Source organism: Fundulus heteroclitus, chromosome 10 (assembly GCF_011125445.2).
Source record: "Fundulus heteroclitus isolate FHET01 chromosome 10, MU-UCD_Fhet_4.1, whole genome shotgun sequence".
Taxonomy (NCBI): domain Eukaryota; kingdom Metazoa; phylum Chordata; class Actinopteri; order Cyprinodontiformes; family Fundulidae; genus Fundulus; species Fundulus heteroclitus.
The window spans coordinates 2415148-2437346 of record NC_046370.1 but is presented as its reverse complement, the minus strand read 5'-3'; the positions used below and the strand labels follow the sequence as shown (position 1 = coordinate 2437346).

Sequence of the window (22199 nt, the reverse complement as noted above, 5' to 3'; positions counted from 1 at the left end):
ACTAGGATAGCTTCATTCTCCATCCCAGAGAAGAGCAGAGGAGAGTTCCACACACATACATTCTATACTCTCAGGACCAGGTGCCGATACCACCCCAGAGGGGCATCCAGCCCCCAGACCTGGGAGGTGATCCCCATCACCAGGATGGAGGAGAGTAGACCGCCCGAGCAATAAGCTGAGACCAGTGCCGAGCACCGCCCCAACCTGGGCAAACCTGGTCGATATTCAAATCCATGCCTTGACAACTCCTGAATCCATTGATCCAGCAACCAGAGCTGTGTGCCAAGACCCGCTGGTCATTTCAACCCCACATGGAAGATCTCTGCAACGAAGGCTGCATCTGCTTCCCAATCAGACTTATCCTGACCCAGCTCACACCACCACAGCAGAAACCACAAATCCTCTATACAGCCAACCGAACATCTGTCTACCAGGATGGGAGATATCGGGGAGAACACAGGCCAGCCGGCATTGAAATCACCGCTTCAACAGCCCAGGACAGAGCAAACTAAATGCAGCAGGCTGTGTTTCCCCCTCAATGCCCACTCCAAGGTGGGACAACAGGGCCCAATTAAGAGCAACTCATGTTCATGTATTTGGGAAACTAAGAGGGAATGAGTTATCTGCCATCTCACAATCCCTGACCACCTGTCCTTCAAAGTGTGTTAAAGTTGGTTTTCAAAGGATTTTATTCATACATGTTTAAGAAACTGTTTAACTGCTGAGGTTAAAAGCCGTCCCTTACAAAACTTTTTAGATCCTTACTTGGGAGAAATAAAATAAAAAACTTGTTATACATACTTTATACAGTTCATTGAGTCATTTAGCAACAGCAAGCAGGATGAAAAGAAAGAGACAGATGAATTCAAATTTTTATTTTATTCTCTTTTATAATTGAGCCATACATCTCCCACAAGCAAAACATCGTTAAACACAGTTCAGACTATAAGAAAAGAGAATAATCAAATTTATTCAGTTTGATAATTCCTTTGAACATTAATTAGCTCTATATGTAACCTTAACACCCACATAACAGTTCATATTTCCCATCCGCTAATATTACCAACAACTAATTATAATAAAAGAGTTATGATGGAACAAATACTAAATGTTATATAAATCCCACAAATTATCTGAAGCCCAGCAGTGCTGCAGATGTGAAGCACAATTGTTTTTGTTTTCACCTAAATCTCACATCTAAGCAACATAAATCACAAGTAAAAACAATTTTTTTTTAGACTTTTGGTCATGAATCTTCTTTGATCTCAGTTTGCCCAAATTCTGGTCATCAGCAAACTGACAATCAAGGTAACAATTGATGTCAGGTGGTCTCAAGCACCATTTCTGTAGATTAGTGCACCTGTAAAAAGACAATATATAAAATGTGTTAACTGATTGCAATATGATCTTTGTGTTTACAAAGCAATGAAAGTGACAGAAGTTTACCAGTGGTCTGTTTGGCCCCAAAGGCTAGTGGTCCAAGGGACAGACTTCCTGAGTCATGGTAAGATACGTCTCTCTGTTGGCGGTTTTGGTGTCCTGGAGAGCAGTCCTGTAAAAAAGTAAAACATCAGCATCAGAGGCTTCTGAAGGTTTACAACTTGCTTGTACATGATTTAACCAGACCAGGCCCACAATGGTGCTTACAGCGGAGCAGTTGTTGTTTCTCAAAAGACACAAGTGAACATTGCAGTGCAGGTAGATCTCTGTGTAGTTGGTAAAAGTGAACATCCTGAAAGAGAAACGTGCCGCAGTGGAGACACCATTCTGAATCACCTCTACAGGTCCATCTGCTGGATTGGGGCACCTGTGAAAAAGAAACAAATGCAGAAGTTAAAATTTGAAGCAGGCAGTAAAGTAACAAGACAGAGTTATAAAGATGACAGTTTGTCTCATTTACTGTGAATCAATGAGATCCCAGCGGACAGAGTAGTCTGCATCATCGACTGGCGTGGCCCAACAAGATTCCAGGATTGTGGAAAGCTCGTCTTCATCCACTCCCTCAGTTCGCACCTCCACGAAAAGCATGTCATTGATTTCAATGCCTATGTTTTCGTTAGTGCTGAAGGGCCTGAGGAAGTCTTTATCTTCATAAGGAGTCATTCTCATACGATACGATCCGGTGCCAATAGGAAGCTTCTTGTCCACAATGCTGCAAAATAAACATTCAATGTGACCACATAGAAGTATGTGTTTGATTGGTTGACTAAGCTTCTGTAGTTTATTGAGCATAGGTCTTCAATGCTGGTCTTCAGGATCCACTACCCCAGTGGTTTTCAACAGGTGAGGCGCGCCAAAGTGTCACAGGGGATGCGCTAAGAATGTGCCGGAGAAAACAGCGATATTTGTACCTTCTGTTTGAGCGTGCAGGAACCAATCCGAGCACGCAGTGAGACAACTCTCAACGCTCAAAACCGGTCTGGTGTGTGCTCAATTACGATAAACTCTTTTATCTTTTATTATTATTATTTCAGTTAACGTCTCCTGTTGACGTGACTTCAGTTTGACATTGGCGTCTGTCTAGTTCAGTTTGTCTGCTGTTGAAAACAATCTTTTATGAATTTGCTCTAATGACGGTTCAATTTTAAAAGTAGGCCCTCTGTTTGTGATGTTTCAGTAATTTTCGCCTGTAAGATGGAAATATTTGGATGGATATTTTCTGAATAGGCCTTTTTTACGAATGTACTTTGTTAAAAGAAATACAATAAAAACAACATGTATTGGACTATCAGTTGTTTTTGAAACACAGCATTCCAGGCACACAAAAGAAAGCTGCATGTACTGCAGGGACTTGTGTGGGGTAGTTTTGTGGTTGGGGGGGGGGCTTGGCTATCTTTACCTATTCCAAGGAGAGGCTCACATTCAATGAATTTGAAACCCCCTGCACTATCCTGTATGTTTTAGGTGTTTCCCTGCCTCCACACACCTTACTTAAGTAAATCTGTGATTAACAGACCTCTGCAGCCTCTGATGGCTGCTGAAGATGTAAAGCTATCATTGTGTGCTGGAGCAGGCACATGCGAGCTGTATGCAAGGTAGTGGGTCCTGAGGACTAGGGTTGAAAACCCCTGGACTAGATAATAAATAATCAATAACTGGTTGAGACACAGAAGCAGAACTGGAAAAAAACTAAACATCTTGTAAAAGGAAGCAGAGAAACCAGGATCTTCACCTCTCCAAAGAACTGATGCCCACAGACATTGACAGGGCTTGTTCCAGAGGGTAAACACAGCAGAAACGCAGATTAAGGTTTCTCTGACGGGTGATCAGGCCTCCATGAGTATCCACATCACCCTGAATGGTGTTCTCATACATGAAGTGAGTTCCATTGCTCTAAACAGCAAAATAAAATAGAATGTATCAGTTGACTGTTGCAACAGAATAAGCCTGAAACAAGATGTTTTAACTCATACCCTCAGAGTTGTCCCACACAGATGGTCATCGTTGTCAAAGTGGAACACGAGTCGTCCGTCCTGGATCGTCCCGTTGCAAGATTCATCTCGGAGGTGGAGAGCACTGGAGTGAAAGCCTGCTTCAAACAGCTGGCAGCGAGAGATCGACATGATGCCTGAACTGCTGCTGCATGTGATGTTTGAGTCTGCTCACCAGAGACAGGAACATAATTTGGGGAGACAGCAGAGACAGGAATATATTGTAACTTAGCACCAATTATCTTTCCACTGCTATGCCGATGATCTACGAATATACTTGTCTCTAAAGCCAGGTTACAATAATTCTCTCCATTTTCTACTGGATTGCATTACTACTGTCAAAATATGATTAGGCTAGAATTTCTAGTTTCTAAAGGAGAAAAAACTATTTGTATAGCACATTTCACTAACAAGACATTTTAAAGTGCTGTACATGAACAGAACATAGGCAAAGAAAGCGTACAGAGAAAAGTAAATGGCATTGAAATAGTAGCAGTAGGTCAAGAGAGGTTAGGCTGCAAACTTAATATAATATAGCTAAGTCTGACCTAGCTACAACAGTTTGAATTGAACATTACCTTTAAAGCCAACTCTATGAACAAATTGGATGTTAACCTTGATTTAAAGGAACCCCGGGTCTCAGCACTCAGATCAGTGGAGCATAGGAACTAAATGCTGCTTATCCATGTTTGGTTCTGGTTCTGGGTATGCAGAGTAGGCTGGAGCCAGAAGACCTTAGTGGTCAGGATGGTTTATACACTGGCAGCAAGTCTGTGATGTATTTTAGTGCAAGGCCATTCAGTGATTTATAGACTAACAGAAGTATTTTAAAGTCTATTCTCTGAGATATAGGGAGCCAGTGGAAGGACTTTAGAAATGGGTCGATGTGAAACCTTATGTGAAATATGTGAAACTGCTGAAACCTTAGGGTCAGTTTGATGAGGATTTTACATTTAACAATCAAATTGACTCAATGGTCAGGACAAACTTTTTTAACTGTGTCTTTGGCAAAAGTTTTTTAAAAATAATCGCTGACCTGGTGAAGGTTAATCATGTTCCTCTAGCTCTAGATCTGACTATTGTATTGCTCTCTTTGTTGGCATCTCCAAGTCTTCAGCTTGTCCAGAATGCAATGAAACCTCCCAACCTGCATACATCACTCATGTTTTATTTTCTTTACACATGTTTGTTTCAGAATTATTTTTAAACTTTTATTGTTCATTTTAAAACTTGACTAAAGCCCTATTCGCACAGGATTAATTTTACCTGGGGACCACATGTAATTTGTAATAATCATGGAGATTGTCTGTGTTTTTAATCCTGTGCAAATGCGCTACATCAGTTATTTGTAAAGTAATAATTCTCCCGCAAATTACCTACTATATTTTGCTGAACTCGGGTGTCCTGTGATAATACTAATCCAATGCAAATCGGCGTCTGTGTGGTTTTGAAAGAAATGGGCGTGATCCGATGCATGAATAGGCAGTTTTTGTTTCCCGGGTGCATTTTTATTTGCTTTGGGTGAAGAATGGAGGCTGCACTGAGTGGAGAACTCTACTGGAACAAAGCCCCAAACAAGCCCAATAAACAATACACCACACTGTAATACAATACGTTTCTATACCATAGAAAAGCATGCATTTAACGTTGCATTTAGACTTTTTCTGTCAGTTAAATTGTCAGGGAGAATGTAACCAGACCAAAATTAGCCGGCTCGCATCTGTAATGCAGTAGCGCGAGGCTGCACTGTGCAATAGACAGGAGAAGAGGTTCTGTTGGAAAAATAACAAGCCCAAAAAAAACAACTGCATATCCAAAAACAAGCCCTAAACCCGCAACTTTTTACAAGCGACTTTAAAATAGAGTGAGCCCAAAGTCCCTTAAAAGTAGAGTTGGCAGCACTACTTCTGTTACACAGCTGCTCAGATTCACAATATGCAACAGCGAGGTCCATACATTTTTATCAAATCTCAGGCTTCAATTATCCCATAAAAATGTGGCACATAAAAATATGACTCAGGGGGTTAATTTGTTTATTATATGAGGTCCCTAGATAAAACTAATCCCCTGCCAATAGAGCTTAAGACATTGTTGATGGAGAAGACAAATATGGAATGTTATTTCCATATTGGGTGACAAATGAGAAAGATTTTTGGTTAATTTTGAATCATTACTCCTTTAAAGTCGTCAATCTTACCATAGCTCTTAGTGTTGGGTCTATGATGGTCTTCATCACAGAAACAGCCATAAACACCATCTTTCTTCCCGCACTGCTCATGCTTAGCACAGTGTAGCTGTTCACAGGGGTCTGGAATAAAATTAATCAGAAAGATTACAGATAATGAAACATGAACATTACACATCACCAATCAAATAGTTTATTTTAAAACATTTTTTGGAATAACCAATCGAAAGACTAGGATTTGTAAATTCACTGAATTAAAAAAATGGACAACCTGTCTGGTATGTTTCAAATCAGAATCAGAATCAGACAAACTTTAATAATCCCAGAGGGAAATTACTTTAACTCCAAAACAGACAGATTAAACATTCATTTTACCTGTAACCAGGGTTACAGGTAAGGTATAAAGTTAATGTAACTAATGTCAGTTCATAAAACCTATTGGATTTTTGAATTAATAGACAGGTAGAAGATAGACTGATTGGTGGGTAGGTAGACAGAATAAACTTTCAATTAATCCCATCCTAAGTTGCTAATCCACCAATAGATACACACAGAAATAATTCAATATAAAATTAATAAAACTTATGTCAATCTATGAGACCACTTTAATTGTGTTGTAAGTACGTAGTTAAGTATGTAGTTAGGTAAGTAGGAAGACATATTACACGTTGCACTTACTTGCATTTGGAGTTGTCGCTCCACCTATAAAAACGCAGAAATCATTTTATACACAATCAGTAAAACTAATGACAGTACATAAGGCCTGTTTAATTTTTGTATAGATAGATAGATTTTACCTTTCACCTTAACTGTAACTTCATCTATAAACACACAGAGATGTTATTCAAGATAAAAATGTATATATGATGTTTGCGTAACTTTGAATTTATAAAGTTTAAGTTTTCAATATAGAGTCCTGATCTAAACAACTTAAACCTGGCATAGATGATAGACAGATAGATAGATAGATAGATAGATAGATAGATAGATAGATAGATAGATAGATAGATAGATAGATAGATAGATAGATAGATAGATAGATAGATAGATAGATAGATAGATAGATAGATAGATAGATAGATAGATAGACAGATAAACTTTCAGCTTACCAGCATTCTGAGTTGTTGCTCCACCTATAAAAACGCAGAGATCATTTAATACACAATCAGTAAAACTAATGACAGTACATAAGGCCTGTTTAATTTTTGTATAGATAGATAGATTTTAACTTTCAGCTTACCTGTAACTGTAACTTCATCTATGAACACACAGAGATGTTATTCAAGATAAAAATGTATATATGATGTTTGCGTAACTTTGAATTTATAAAAGTATTCACCTTTAAATTTGTATAAGAATAACATTTATATATAACAATTATTATATGACAATACCTGCACAATATGCCAGATGGCATACAGATGGCTTTTCAAGTTTATAGACATAATATCCATAGCATCGTTTGATCTGGATAGTGTGTGTGGGAAATAGACAGCAGGAACCAGACCATGCGTTACACACAGTGCGATTTACGATTTCATTAAACTGCACTGGATGAGTCCCGTTTAGCCACAAAGGAGCATGGGTTCCACATCGGTTTTCTTTTACACATCGCTCTGGAATCTGAGCGTTGCTTTGCCCCAAATAAAAGCGATACCATCCATTCCAGGCAATGTTCTGATCACAATGTAAGTTAGAATTGTCTGTATTATTTGTTGAACGCCATGTATCATTCAGTATACTGTAGCTGACACAGGGATCGAGACATTGAGCAATTCCATTGGTGATGTTGCATTCTGTGTCTGAGGGACAACACTGACAGCCAGCACAAGCCGGAGTTGTCGTTGCTTCAAATGTAACATGTAGGACAAAAAAAAGAAGGTAAAAATAGTTAGTTTAACCACAGCATAAACCTCCACCAATAAATCAGTAACTATCAAATGCATTTAAATCATATCAATACATAAAATTTGTTTAAGTTTTCAATATAGAGTCCTGATCTTAACAACTCAAACCTGGCATAGATGACAGACAGACAGACAGACAGACAGACAGACAGACAGACAGACAGACAGACAGACAGACAGACAGATAGATAGATAGATAGATAGATAGATAGATAGATAGATAGATAGATAGATAGATAGATAGATAGATAGATAGATAGATAGATAGATAGATAGATAGATAGATAGATAGAACTTTCAGCTCACCTGAATTCTGACTTGTCATTCCACCTGTAAAAATAAATAAATAGTTTAACATAAATGTGACTACTATTAATACATAACTCTAGTTCCTTCTTGTACACGTAAAACAATACAACTTTCAGCTTACCTGCATTCTGCGTTGTCATTCCACCTATAAGAATAAATTAATAATTAAAAATAACATTAATGTGACTACTATTAATTCATAATGCCAAATTTATTCTTCTATGCATAGATAGATAGATAGATAGATAGATAGATAGATAGATAGATAGATAGATAGATAGATAGATAGATAGATAGATAGATAGATAGATAGATAGATAGATAGATAGATAGATAGATAGATAGATAGATAGATAGACTTTCAGCTTACCAGCATTCTGAGTTGTTGCTCCAACTATAAAAACACAGAAATCATTGAATACACAATCAATAAAACTAATGACAGTACTTAAGACCTGTTTAATTTGTGTATACATAGATAGATTTTAACTTTCAGCTTACCTGTAACTGTAACTTCATCTATAAACACACAGAGATGTTATTCAAGATAAAAATTTATATATGATGTTTGTGTAACTTTGAACGTATAAAGGTATTCACCTTTAAATTTGTACAAGAATAACATTTATATATAACAATAATTATATGACAATACCTGCACAATATGCCAGATGGCATACAGATGGCCTTTTGAGTTTATAGACATAATATCCATAGCATCGTTTGATCTGGATAGTGTGCGGAGTAAATTGACAGCAGGAACCAGACCATGCATTACACACAGTGCGATTTACGATTTCATGAAACTGCACTGGATGAGTCCCGTTTAGCCACAAAGGAGCATGGGTTCCACACCGGTTTTCTTTTACACATCGCTCTGGAATCTGAGCGTTGCTTTGCCCCAAATAAAAGCGATACCATCCATTCCAGGCAATGTCCTGATCACAATGTAAGTTAGAATTGTCTGTATTATTTGTTGAACGCCATGTATCATTCAGTATACTGTAGCTGACACAGGGATCGAGACATTGAGCAATTCCATTGGTGATGTTGCATTCTGTGTATGGGGGACAACACTGACAGCCAGCACAAGCCGGAGTTGTCGTTGCTTCAAATGTAACATGTAGGACAAAAAAGAAGGTAAAAATAGTTAGTTTAACCATAGCATAAACCTCAACCAATAAATCAGTAACTATCAAATGCATGTAAATCATATCAATACATAAAATTTGTTTAATTTTTCAATATACAGTCCTGATCTTAACAACTCAAACCTGGGATGGATAGATAGATAGATAGATAGATAGATAGATAGATAGATAGATAGATAGATAGATAGATAGATAGATAGATAGATAGATAGATAGATAGATAGATAGATAGATAGATAGATAGATAGATAGAACTTTCAGCTCACCTGAATTCTGACTTGTCATTCCACCTGTAAAAATAAATAAATAATTTAACATAAATGTGACTACTATTAATACATAACTCTAGTTCCTTCTTGTACACGTAAAACAATACAACTTTCAGCTTACCTGCATTCTGCGTTGTCATTCCACCTATAAGAATAAATTAATAATTAAAAATAACATTAATGTGACTACTATTAATTCATAATGCCAAATTTATTCTTCTATGCATAGATAGATAGATAGATAGATAGATAGATAGATAGATAGATAGATAGATAGATAGATAGATAGATAGATAGATAGATAGATAGATAGATAGATAGATAGATAGATAGACTTTCAGCTTACCAACATTCTGAGTTGTTGCTCCAACTATAAAAACACAGAAATCATTGAATATACAATCAATAAAACTAATGAAAGTACATAAGACCTGTTTAATTTGTTTATACATAGATAGATTTTAACTTTCAGCTTACCTGTAACTGTAACTTCATCTATAAACACACAGAGATGTTATTCAAGATAAAAATGTATATATGATGTTTGCGTAACTTTGAATTTATAAAGGTATTCACCTTTAAATTTGTATTAGAATAACATTTACTGTATATATAACAATTATTATATGACAATACCTGCACAATATGCCAGATGGCATACAGATGGCTTTTCAAGTTTATAGACATAATATCCATAGCATCGTTTGATCTGGATAGTGTGCGTTGGAAATTGACAGCAGGAACCAGACCATGCGTTACACACAGTGCGAGTTACGATTTCATTAAACTGCACTGGATGAGTCCCGTTTAGCCACAAAGGAGCATGGGTTCCACACCGGTTTTCTTTTACACATCGTTCTGGAATCTGAGCGTTGCTTTGCCCCAAATAAAAACGATACCATCCATTCCAGGCAATGTTCTGATCACAATGTAAGTTAGAATTGTCTGTGTTATTTGTTGAACGCCATGTATCATTCAGTATACTGTAGCTGACACAGGGATCAAGACATTGAGCAATTCCATTGGTGATGTTGCAATCTGTGTCTGAGGGACAACACTGACAGCCAGCACAAGCCGGAGTTGTCGTTGCTTCAAATGTAACACGTAGGACAAAAAAGAAGGTAAAAATAGTTAGTTTAACCATAGCATAAACCTCAACCAATAAATTAGTAACTATCAAATGCATGTAAATCATATCAAAACATAAAATTTGTTTAATTTTTCAATATACAGTCCTGATCTTAACAACTCAAACCTGGGATGGATAGATAGATAGATAGATAGATAGATAGATAGATAGATAGATAGATAGATAGATAGATAGATAGATAGATAGATAGATAGATAGATAGATAGATAGATAGATAGATAGATAGATAGATAGATAGATAGATACATAGATAGATACATAGATACATAGATACATAGATACATAGATACAAAGATAGATAGACTTTCAGCTTACCAGCATTCTGAGTTGTTGCTCCAACTATAAAAAAACAGAAATCATTGAATACACAATCAATAAAACTAATGACAGTACTTAAGACCTGTTTAATTTGTGTATACATAGATAGATTTTAACTTTCAGCTTACCTGTGACTGTAACTTCATCTATAAACACACAGAGATGTTATTCAAGATAAAAACGTATATATGATGTTTGTGTAACTTTGAACCTATAAAGGTATTCACCTTTAAATTTGTACAAGAATAACATTTATATGTAACAATAATTATATGACAATACCTGCACAATATGCCAGATGGCATACAGATGGCCTTTTGAGTTTATAGACATAATATCCATAGCATCGTTTGATCTGGATAGTGTGCGGAGTAAATTGACAGCAGGAACCAGACCATGCATTACACACAGTGCGAGTTACGATTTCATGAAACTGCACTGGATGAGTCCCGTTTAGCCACAAAGGAGCATGGGTTCCACAACGGTTTTCTTTTACACATCGCTCTGGAATCTGAGCGTTGCTTTGCCCCAAATAAAAGCGATACCATCCATTCCAGGCAATGTCCTGATCACAATATAAGTTAGAATTGTCTGTATTATTTGTTGAACGCCATGTATCATTCAGTATATTGTAGCTGACACAGGGATCGAGACATTGAGCAATTCCATTGGTGATGTTGCATTCTGTGTATGGGGGACAACACTGACAGCCAGCACAAGCCGGAGTTGTCGTTGCTTCAAATGTAACATGTAGGACAAAAAAGAAGGTAAAAATAGTTAGTTTAACCATAGCATAAACCTCAACCAATAAATCAGTAACTATCAAATACATGTAAATCATATGAATACATAAAATTTGTAAAAATGTTAAATGTAGAGTCCTGATCTAAACAACTCAAACCTGAGATAGATAGATAGATAGATAGATAGATAGATAGATAGATAGATAGATAGATAGATAGATAGATAGATAGATAGATAGATAGATAGATAGATAGATAGATAGATAGATAGATAGATAGATAGATAGATAGATAGATAGATAGATAGACTTTCAGCTTACCAACATTCTGAGTTGTTGCTCCAACTATAAAAACACAGAAATCATTGAATATACAATCAGTAAAACTAATGACAGTACTTAAGACCTGTTTAATTTGTGTATACATAGATAGAGTTTAACTTTCAGCTTACCTGTAACTGTAACTTCATCTATAAACACACAGAGATGTTATTCAAGATAAAAATGTATATATGATGTTTGTGTAACTTTGAACTTATAAAGGTATTCACCTTTAAATTTGTACAAGAATAACATTTATATATAACAATAATTATATGACAATACCTGCACAATATGCCAGATGGCATACAGATGGCCTTTTGAGTTTATAGACATAATATCCATAGCATCGTTTGATCTGGATAGTGTGCGTTGGAAATTGACAGCAGGAACCAGACCATGCGTTACACACAGTGCGATTTACGATTTCATGAAACTGCACTGGATGAGTCCCGTTTAGCCACAAAGGAGCATGGGTTCCACACCGGTTTTCTTTTACACATCGCTCTGGAATCTGAGCGTTGCTTTGCCCCAAATAAAAGCGATACCAGCCATTCCAGGCAATGTCCTGATCACAGTGTAAGATAGAGTTGTTTGTATTATTTGTTGAACGCCATGTATCATTCAGTATACTGTAGCTGACACAGGGATCCAGACATTGAGCAATTCCATCGGTGATGATGCATTCTGTGCCTGAGGGACAACACTGACAGCCAGCACAAGCCGGAGTTGTTGTTGCTTCAAATGTAACATGTAGGACAAAAAAATAAGGTAAAAATAGTTAGTTTAACCACAGCAGAAACCTCAACCAATAAATCAGTAACTATCAAATGCATGTAAATCATATCAATACATAAAATTTGTTTAATTTTTCAATATACAGTCCTGATCTTAACAACTCAAACCTGGGATGGATAGATAGATAGATAGATAGATAGATAGATAGATAGATAGATAGATAGATAGATAGATAGATAGATAGATAGATAGATAGATAGATAGATAGATAGATAGATAGATAGATAGATAGATAGACTTTCATCTTACCAGCATTTTGAGTTGCTACTCCACCTATAAGAACAGAACAGCAATTTCATATAAAATTATTAAAACAGCTGACAATGCATAAGAACTTTTTTTATTCTTTTATAATGTGGAATTTCACCCAATTATGAATTATGATTTTGGGGGATTTTTATGAAATAATCTATAATTTGTCTGGTTGAGGAAAATGCTCTGAGTGTCCTGAGTGGCTGCCAGAGTATATCTTCACGTCTATGCCACCATCCATCCATAAACATTTTTAAATGTAAAGCAGTCTCATACAAAACGTTTAAAACCAGGTCTTTGGAGTTTAAATGCTGCTGGAGCCTACACCCAGGGGTGTTGCAAAGGGTGGGGGGGGGGTTAAGACAGGTCCAGTGGCCCCCAAAAAAGATAATTTACATATATTAATGTGAGCTTTTGGGATGACTTGGATTTTTTGTAAAGGGGCCCATAATTCTTGGCGGTACCCCTGCAGAAGCAAACATTTTACTGTTGACATATTAGACAGGACGGTAACCTGAATCCACAATTGATTACCAGCAAGGTTTGATGCGCGGGTATAAATTATTAAAACCTTGACTTTTATATTATTTATAAAAACTCATTTAAGATTGACTTCAGTGGCTGCTTACCTGTAAACAACAGAAGCAGTACAGGTAGTATAATTTGACCTGCCATTCTTCAAAAGTTAAACGTCCAACCTGCTAAAATGATTACAATTAAAAACAGACTTTTAGGATATATGAATGTAACATAAAGCATCTTTAATGCAAAGTGTTGCTACAAAGATAATAGAGAGCATTTTATTTAGTAGGAAAAATAACATATTTTACCTTTTCTATGTTCCTCTCTTCTCTATGTTCCTTGAATGACTGTACAGGGCATAAACAAAGCTTTATACTGTGACATCTGGCACAGAGCCAGTATTCTCTCCTTTCAACTTATGTTCTAGTGAAACAAAAAACTGCACTGGATTAGTCCCGTTTAGCCACAAAGGAGCATGAGTTCCACACCGGTTTTCTTTTACACATTGCTCTGGAATCTGAGCGTTGCTTTGCCCCAAATAAAAGCGATACCAGCCATTCCAGGAAATGTTCGGATCACAATGTATGATAGAATTATCTGTATTTTTTGTTGAACCCCATGTATCATTCAGTATACTGTAGCTGACACAGGGATCGAGACACTCAGCAATTCCATTGGTAATGATGCATTCTGTGCCTTCAAATGTAGCGTAGTAAGTTAAAACACAGCAAGAACTTCAACCAATAAATCAGTAACTATACAATGCATGTAAATGATATGAATACATAAAACCTGTTTAATTTTTCAATATAGTCCTGATGTAAACAACTCAAACCTGATTACCTCGTCCTCAGTAAGTGAGGCAGCATTGGAGGAATCTTTAGAACCTGCGCAGTGTCTGAACTGTTTAGAAGCAGTAGAGCTTTCTGAGGTATCTAAAATTTTAGCTTCATCTAAACCTTATACCTGTATGTTAGACCCAATCCCAACCAAGTTGTTTAAGGACATATTCCCTTTGATCAGTGGCACTATTTTAGACATGATTAATCTATCCTAAGTAAATGGAAATGTACCACAGGTTTTTAAAGTAGCTGTTATTAAACCTTTACTTAAGAAACCTTCTCTTGATCAAGATGAGTTAGTAAACTACAGACCTATATCTAATCTTCTTTTCTTATCTAAAAGTCTTGAGAAAGTAGTTGCTAATCAACTTTGTGAACATTTACAAAGCAATGACCTACTTGAGGAGTTTCAGTCAGGCTTCAGAGCTAATCATAGCACTGAAACAGCTCTGGTGAAGGTCACTAATGATATTCTCATGGCCTCAGATAATGGACTTGTGTCTGTACTTGTCCTGTTAGATCTCAGTGCTGCATTTGATACAGTTGATCACAATATTCTCCTACAAAGACTTGAACATACTGTAGGGATTAAGGGAAAGCATTAGGCTGGTTTAAATCTTATCTGTCGGACAGATTCCAGTTTGTTCATGTTAATAATAAATCTTCCTCAAACTCTGGGGTCACCTGTGGAGTACCACAGGGTTCAGTCCTTGGACCAATTCTCTTTACTATATATATGCTTCCGATCGGCAAAATTATCAGAGAGCATGGGATTAATTTCCACTGTTATGCTGATGATACTCAGCTATATTTATCCATAAATCCCGATGAATCCAATCAATTACTTTGACTGCAGTCATGTCTTAATGACATCAAAAGCTGGATGACTTTAAATTTCCTGCATCTAAATTCTGACAAGTCCGAAGTTGTAATCTTTGGTCCAGAGTCCTCAAAAAATAAACTTCTTAACCAATCACTTAATCTGGGTGGCATTAACTTGGCCTCTGGTAATAAAATAAAAAATGTTGGTGTTATTTTTGACCAAGACATGTCATTTAAATCCCATATCAAACAGGTTTCCAGAGTTTCCTTTTTTCACCTCTGGAATATTGCCAAAATTAGAAACATTCTGACCAGGAGTGATGCTGAAAAACTGGTCCATGCATTTGTTACTTCAAGGCTGGACTATTGTAATTCTTTACTATCAGGAAGTCCACAAAATGCAGTTCAAAGCCTTCAGCTGATCCAGCTGAAGGCTTATAGCTATAAGGCTCCTCTCCTGTGGAACCAACTCCCAGTTTTGGTCCGTGAGGCAGACACCCTGTCTACTTTTAAGACTAATCTTAAAACTTTCCTTTTTGACAAAACTTATAACTAGAGTGGCTCATGTTACTCTGAGCTACCTTTATAGTTTTACTGCTATAGGCTTAGGCTACTGGAGAATATCAGGATCTAATTTTCTCACTCTATAGAGTTCTACTGTTCTTCAATTATGCATTACATGTTGTCATTTCTGCTTTAACTTTCTGTTCTCTCTCTTTAATCTTCATGGTAGGTACACCTGGTCTGACGTTCTGTTAACTGTGACATCATCTAGAGAAGACAGATCACCCGCTATTACCATCTAATGTAGAACAGATTACTGGTTCAATGTGTGCTTCTGTGCTTTTTTGTCTCTCTTGTTGTGTCTCTGCTCTGTCTTCTGTAACCCCCAGTCGGTCGAGGCAGATGACCGTTCATACTGAGCCCGGTTCTGCCGGAGGTTTTTCCTTCCCGCTAATGGGTGGTTTTTCATTCCAACTTTGCTTCATGCTTGCTCAGTATGAGGGATTGCAGCAAAGCCATGTACAATGCAGACGACTCTCCCTGTGGCTCTACGCTTCCCCAGGAGTGAATGCTGCTTGTCGGGACTTTGAAGCAATCAACTGGTTTCCTTATATACAACATTTTTGACCAATCTGTATAATATGATTGAACTTGACTTTGTAAAGTGCCTTGAGATGACATGTTTCATGATTTGGCGCTATATAAATAAAATTGAATTGAATTGAAACCTGGCATAGATAGATAGATAGATAGATAGATAGATAGATAGATAGATAGATAGATAGATAGATAGATAGATAGATAGATAGATAGATAGATAGATAGATAGATAGATAGATAGATAGATAGATAGATAGATTTTCAGTTTACTAGCATTCTGAGTTGCTACTCGACCTATAAAAACACAATTTATTTTAAAATTATTAAAACTGCTGACAATGCATTATACCTTTTTTATTCTTTTATAATGTGGAATGTCACCCAATCATGATTTTGGGGGATTTTTTATGAAATAATCTATAATTTGTCTGGTTGAGGAAAATGCTCTGAGTATTCTGAGTGGCTGCCAGAGTATATTTTCAAGTCTATGCCACCATCCATCCATAATAATTTTTAAATGTAAAGCAGTCTTGTACAGAACGTTTAAAACCAGCTCTCAGGAGTTTAAATGCTGCTGGAGCCTACAGCCATGGGCGTTGTAAAGGGGTGGGGGGGGGCATTAAGACAGTTCCAAGGGCCCCTGACCGATAATTTACATATATTAATTTGAGCTTATGGGATGATTTGGATTTTTTTGTGAAGGGGTCCATAATTCTTGGCGGTACCCCTGCTGAAGCAAACAAACGAAATTTGCCATTAAGAATGCAAAATTTATCACCTAGCGAGATGAGAACACGTGTGTGCGCATGAAGGAAGCTTTGATTTTTATGAGGCATTTCCCTAATAGGGCTACAGCGTTGAACCATTAGCAAATACTGCTACCTGTTTGGACTTTGCTGATCATAGCGGGAGTCGCAAGCCGACCCAAGAGTTGACCCGAGAGTTGACAACATTTAAGACTCAGTGATTTGGATGCTTGGACTTCGGCAAGTTTTTTAGGTTCCATGTCATGTGTCACAGGACGTGCTGCTTATAGCAAAGCAGGAATGTTAGTGTGTGGAAGGTACGAAATTGGTGGGAATTCTAGGCATTCACTTATGGTCCTTTTTGTTCTTAGTCTTGTCATGGTTTAGGTTTTGTCTGCCTTTAGTGTGCAATTCACTCAGCCCTCCCTCGCTCTGCTCCATACACTAATTAGCCTTAACTCCCCGTCACCTGTCAGGCAGCAATTAACCCTGATCACCTGTTTCCACCGCTTTATAAGACTCACCTCTTTCTGTTCCCGTCGCCGGTCCATAGCGTTCACTCCCGCTCAGTTCTCTGCCAGTATTCTTGTCAGCTCTGTTTTGTTACCGTCAGCCTAAAGACTCCTTTCAACCTGGTTTTTGTTACAGTCAGCCCATAGACTTTCCGTCAGTTTGTTTTCTCCAGAACACGGCTCAGACGTTCAGCTTTCCAGTGCACGGCTCCGATGTTCAGCTCTCCACTGCACGGCTCAGACGTTCTGCTCTCCAGTGCACGGCTCAGACGTTCAGCTTTCCAGTGCACGGCTCCGATGTTCAGCTCTCCACTGCACGGCTCAGACGTTCTGCTCTCCAGTGCACGGCTCCGATGTTCAGCTCTCCACTGCACGGCTCAGACGTTCTGCTCTCCAGTGCACGGCTCTGAGGTTCAGCTCTCCACTGCACGGTTCAGACGTTCTGCTCTCCAGTGCTCGGCTCAGATGTTTTGCTCTCCAGTGCTCGGCTCTGATGCTCAGCTCTCCAGTGCTTGGCTCAGATGTTCTGCTCTCCAGTGCTCGGCTCAGATGTTCTGCTCTCCAGTGTTCGGCTCCAGAGTTCCTCCCGGTCAGTCTCTCCACACGCCTCCTGCCGGCCAGCTTCTACACCCTACACCTCCGTCTGTTGAAAGACTCTGGTCTCATCATCCATCTTCCACACCATTCAATAAAACTCACTCATAAGAACTGACTCTGTGTGTGCGTGCTGTGTCCGGGTTCATCCCAGAAAAATATCCTAACATTATGGACCGGCCAAGGGATGAACCCGAGCATGCACAGATCCTGGTGTAGAAGCTGGTAGGATCTGCCTCGCCTCCGGTTCATCTAGCCTGGGTCGCCGTACGGCGACGCCTCGCCTCTGTCTCGTCTCGCATGGTCGCGGAGTTGCGACGTCACGCTTCCGGTTTGTCTGCCGGGGTCGCATCCGCGACGCCCCGCCTCTGACTCTGATTCCTGGATCGCCTTTCGCGAGGTCCGCCTCCCACGCTGCGCAGCAATTAAAAGACGGCGCTCCTCGTCGTCGCTGCCCAGCGTTAACTTTTGCTGCTGCCCAGCATATTCAGACTTTGCTGCCCAGCGCCTTCTGGTTTTTGTTTAGAGTTATTTTTTGGTGTTGTGTTTTGAGTTACCTAACGTTCCTTAGTTCTTCAGTGTTTTCTTTGATTACTTAGAGTTCTTAGGTTTGGTTTGTTGTGTTCTAGTTCTGCTTTAGTTTCTAGTCTTTTTGTATATTTTTACTGTTTTAGAAGAATTATTTCCACCTTCTGTTCTTTTGTTTAGGCTCAACCTTAGTTTTTGGTTTACTTGGGATTTTTTTGGGATTTATGTTGCTTTTGAGTATTTGAGTTTTATTTAGCTTTTGTTTATCCAGTTTGGTTCTATTTTTTTAGATTAGTTTTCTGAGTTTTTGTTTTTGAGTTCCAGTTTTTACCTTAGACTTCCTGTTTTGATTTTTCAGTTTTTTAGACCCTGTAGTTCCTGTCCTAGTTCTAGTTTCGTAGCCTGTAGTTTCGTCTAGCACCTGTAGTCCCAGTCTAGCCCCTGTAGTTTCTGTACTAGCCCTGTAGTTCTAGTCTTGTTCTGTATTTGTTTTTTTTAATTTAGTTTTGTTTGTCTTTATTTTTCCCCCCCTTAGTATTTATGTGTCTGGGTTCCTGCGCTGTATGGGTTCCTGCGTTGGATGGAGTCCAGTGCTCTCTAAGGTCCCTGCGCTCTCTAAGGTCCCTGCGCTTTCTAGGTCCCTATACCCTTCTCCTGTTTTCTTTGTATGTTTTTGCCCTGTTTAGGTTAGTTTAGTTCCCTTCCGTAGTTGTTTTGTTCTGTCTTGCCCTAGTGTCTCTGTTCTGTTCCCCTAGCCCTCTTTGTTCTTGTTGTTCCCTTGTTTAGGCGCCGCCAGAGCCCTCCGGCGCTCCCATGTCGCCGGCTGAGCCCTCTGGTGCACCGACCTGTCGCTGCCCAGCGCACGCAGGTCGCCGCCAGAGCCCTCCGGTGCTTATGTCGCTGTCTGTGCCCTCTGGCGCGCTTGGCCTGTTGCTGCCTAGCTCACCCTCTAGTTCCCTGGTGTTTAGGTCTTGGTTTCCTGGCGTTTAGATTTAGTGTTCCCCGGCGTGTTTAGACGCCCTTTGTTCTCGGTTCCCCGGCGTGTTTAGACGCCCTTTGTTCTCGGTTCCCTGCCGTATTAGGACGCCTTCTGTTCTCGGTTCCCTGCCGTGTTAGAACACCCTCTAGTTCCTGGCGTTTAGACTTCTTGGTCCTCTGGCGTGTTAGAACGCCTTCTGTCTTGGGTTTCTGGGTTCCCGGCGTGTTAGGACGCCCTCTGATTCTCGGTTCCCCGGCGTGTTAGGACGCCCTCTGATTCTCGGTTCCCCGGCGTGTTAGTACGCCCTCCGTTCTTGTTCCCTGGTGTTTTAGATATTCCTGTTTCGCTTGTGCCCCGGCGTTTTTCCTCGCGTCCCGGTGTTCTCTTTCCTCGCGCCCCGGTGTTCTCCCCACGCCCCGGCATTCTTTTCCCCAAGCCCCGGTGTTTTCCTCACGCCCCGGCGGGTGTCCCTCTGGCGTTGTCGTACGCCTATTCTTCCCTCTGGCGTTGTCGTACGCCTGTTCTTCCCTCTGGCGTTGAGTACGCCCGTTCCTTCCCTTTGGCGTTAAGTACGCCCGTTCCTTCCCTTTGGCGTTAGGTACGCCCGTTCCTTCCCTCTGGCGTTAAGTACGCCCGTTCCTTCCCTCTGGCGTTGTCATACGCCTGTTCTTCCCTCTGGCGTTGTCATACGCCTGTTCTTCCCTCTGGCGTTGTCGTACGCCTGTTCTTCCCTCTGGCGTTGAGTACGCCCGTTCCTTCCCTTTGGCGTTAAGTACGCCCGTTCCTTCCCTTTGGCGTTAGGTACGCCCGTTCCTTCCCTCTGGCGTTAAGTACGCCCGTTCCTTCCCTCTGGCGTTGTCATACGCCTGTTCTTCCCTCTGGCGTTGTCGTACGCCTGTTCTTCCCTTTGGCGTTAAATACGCCCGTTCCTTCCCCTTGGCGTTTCCATACGCCCGTTCCTTCCCCTTGGCGTTTCCATACGCCCGTTCCTTCCCCTTGGTGTTTCCTTACGCCCGTTCCTTCCCCTTGGCGTTTCCATACGCCCGTTCCTTGGCGTTTCCATACGCCCGTTCCTTGGCGTTTCCATACGCCCGATCCTTCCCCTTGGCGTTGTGTACGCCCGATCCTTCCCTTTGGCGCTGTGTTGCGCCCGTTCCTTCCCTTTGGCGCTGTGTTGCGCCCGTTCCTTCCCTTTGGCGCTGTGTTGCGCCAGTCCCTTCCCTTTGGCGCTATGTTGTGCGTGTTCCTTCCCCTTGGCGCTGTCAAGCGCTCGCTCTTTCCCCCGGCGCTGTCAAGCACTCGCTCTTTCCCCCGGCGCAGTCAAGCGTTCGTGCCTTTCCCTGATGTGCCGCGCCCTGGTTGTGCTCTGGCACATCAGTGTTCTCTAGCTCCTTGGTTCCTCGTGTTCTCTAGCTCCTTGGTTCTCCCGTGTTCTTTAGCTCCTTGGTTCCCCGTGGTCTCTAGCCTTAGTACTCCCTGTGTTTCTCCTAGGCTTTTGTTTTCCTTGTGTTCTGAGGTTGTTCGACTCTTGCCCGCCGTCCGAGAACCCCCTCCACCCACCCTGGGTGGGAGGTTCTGGGCCGTCCGGTGTCTGGCCTTGAGGGGGGGGGGTACTGTCATGGTTTAGGTTTTGTCTGCCTTTAGTGTGCAATTCACTCAGCCCTCCCTCGCTCTGCTCCATACACTAATTAGCCTTAACTCCCCGTCACCTGTCAGGCAGCAATTAACCCTGATCTGCCATCACCTGTTTCCACCGCTTTATAAGACTCACCTCTTTCTGTTCCCGTCGCCGGTCCATAGCGTTCACTCCCGCTCAGTTCTCTGCCAGTATTCTTGTCAGCTCCGTTTTGTTACCGTCAGCCTGAAGACTCCTTTCAACCTGGTTTTTGTTACAGTCAGCCCATAGACTTTCCGTCAGTTTGTTTTCTCCAGAACACGGCTCAGACGTTCAGCTTTCCAGTGCACGGCTCCGATGTTCAGCTCTCCACTGCACGGCTCAGACGTTCTGCTCTCCAGTGCACGGCTCAGACGTTCAGCTTTCCAGTGCACGGCTCCGATGTTCAGCTCTCCACTGCACGGCTCAGACGTTCTGCTCTCCAGTGCACGGCTCTGAGGTTCAGCTCTCCACTGCACGGTTCAGACGTTCTGCTCTCCAGTGCTCGGCTCAGATGTTCTGCTCTCCAGTGTTCGGCTCCAGAGTTCCTCCCGGTCAGTCTCTCCACACGCCTCCTGCCGGCCAGCTTCTACACCCTACACCTCCGTCTGTTGAAAGACTCTGGTCTCATCATCCATCTTCCACACCATTCAATAAAACTCACTCATAAGAACTGACTCTGTGTGTGCGTGCTGTGTCCGGGTTCATCCCAGAAAAATATCCTAACAAGTCTACTTATTAACCTACTATTTTGTGACAAAATACATTTGTGTTTCAAATTTGAAATCCAACTATGCACAGTCATCCTCAAATTTATTCTTACCCTTCCAATGACTCAAATAACTAAAACCTGAAAAACAAAATTATAGTAATAATCATAATAGAAGAAAAAAGTCTAAATTAAAATGTCATAAAACAAGACATTGCTTTTTGACTGTTATTGAAAAGAGCAATCAAGAAAATAAACCAAACAGTCCCAAACAAATTAAAGCACTTTGCTAATGAGCAGTGGACCAAAATACCTGACAGCATGCGCAGTATCTGACTGAGTTAGAGCAGCTGC

The 22199-nt window shown here is 40.3% G+C and overlaps 1 protein-coding gene across 1 annotated transcript; it reads right to left on the bottom strand.

Moving 5' to 3' along the window:
* Positions 1–887: 887 nt before the first annotated feature.
* LOC105925001 (uromodulin) lies at positions 888–13680 on the bottom strand. Its single transcript, XM_036141791.1, has 23 exons — positions 13664–13680; positions 13463–13531; positions 12831–12854; positions 12069–12521; positions 9730–9747; positions 9599–9622; positions 9374–9397; positions 9250–9273; positions 8488–8940; positions 8334–8351; positions 8203–8226; positions 7954–7977; positions 7830–7853; positions 7011–7463; positions 6414–6437; positions 6295–6318; positions 5629–5739; positions 3414–3598; positions 3173–3333; positions 1901–2152; positions 1648–1807; positions 1447–1552; positions 888–1360 (listed from the first exon to the last, which is right to left on the bottom strand). The coding sequence occupies exons 2-23, from the start codon at positions 13506–13508 to the stop codon at positions 1332–1334; spliced, it is 2661 nt and encodes an 886-aa protein (XP_035997684.1). The 5' UTR covers positions 13509–13531; positions 13664–13680; the 3' UTR covers positions 888–1331.
* Positions 13681–22199: the final 8519 nt, after the last annotated feature.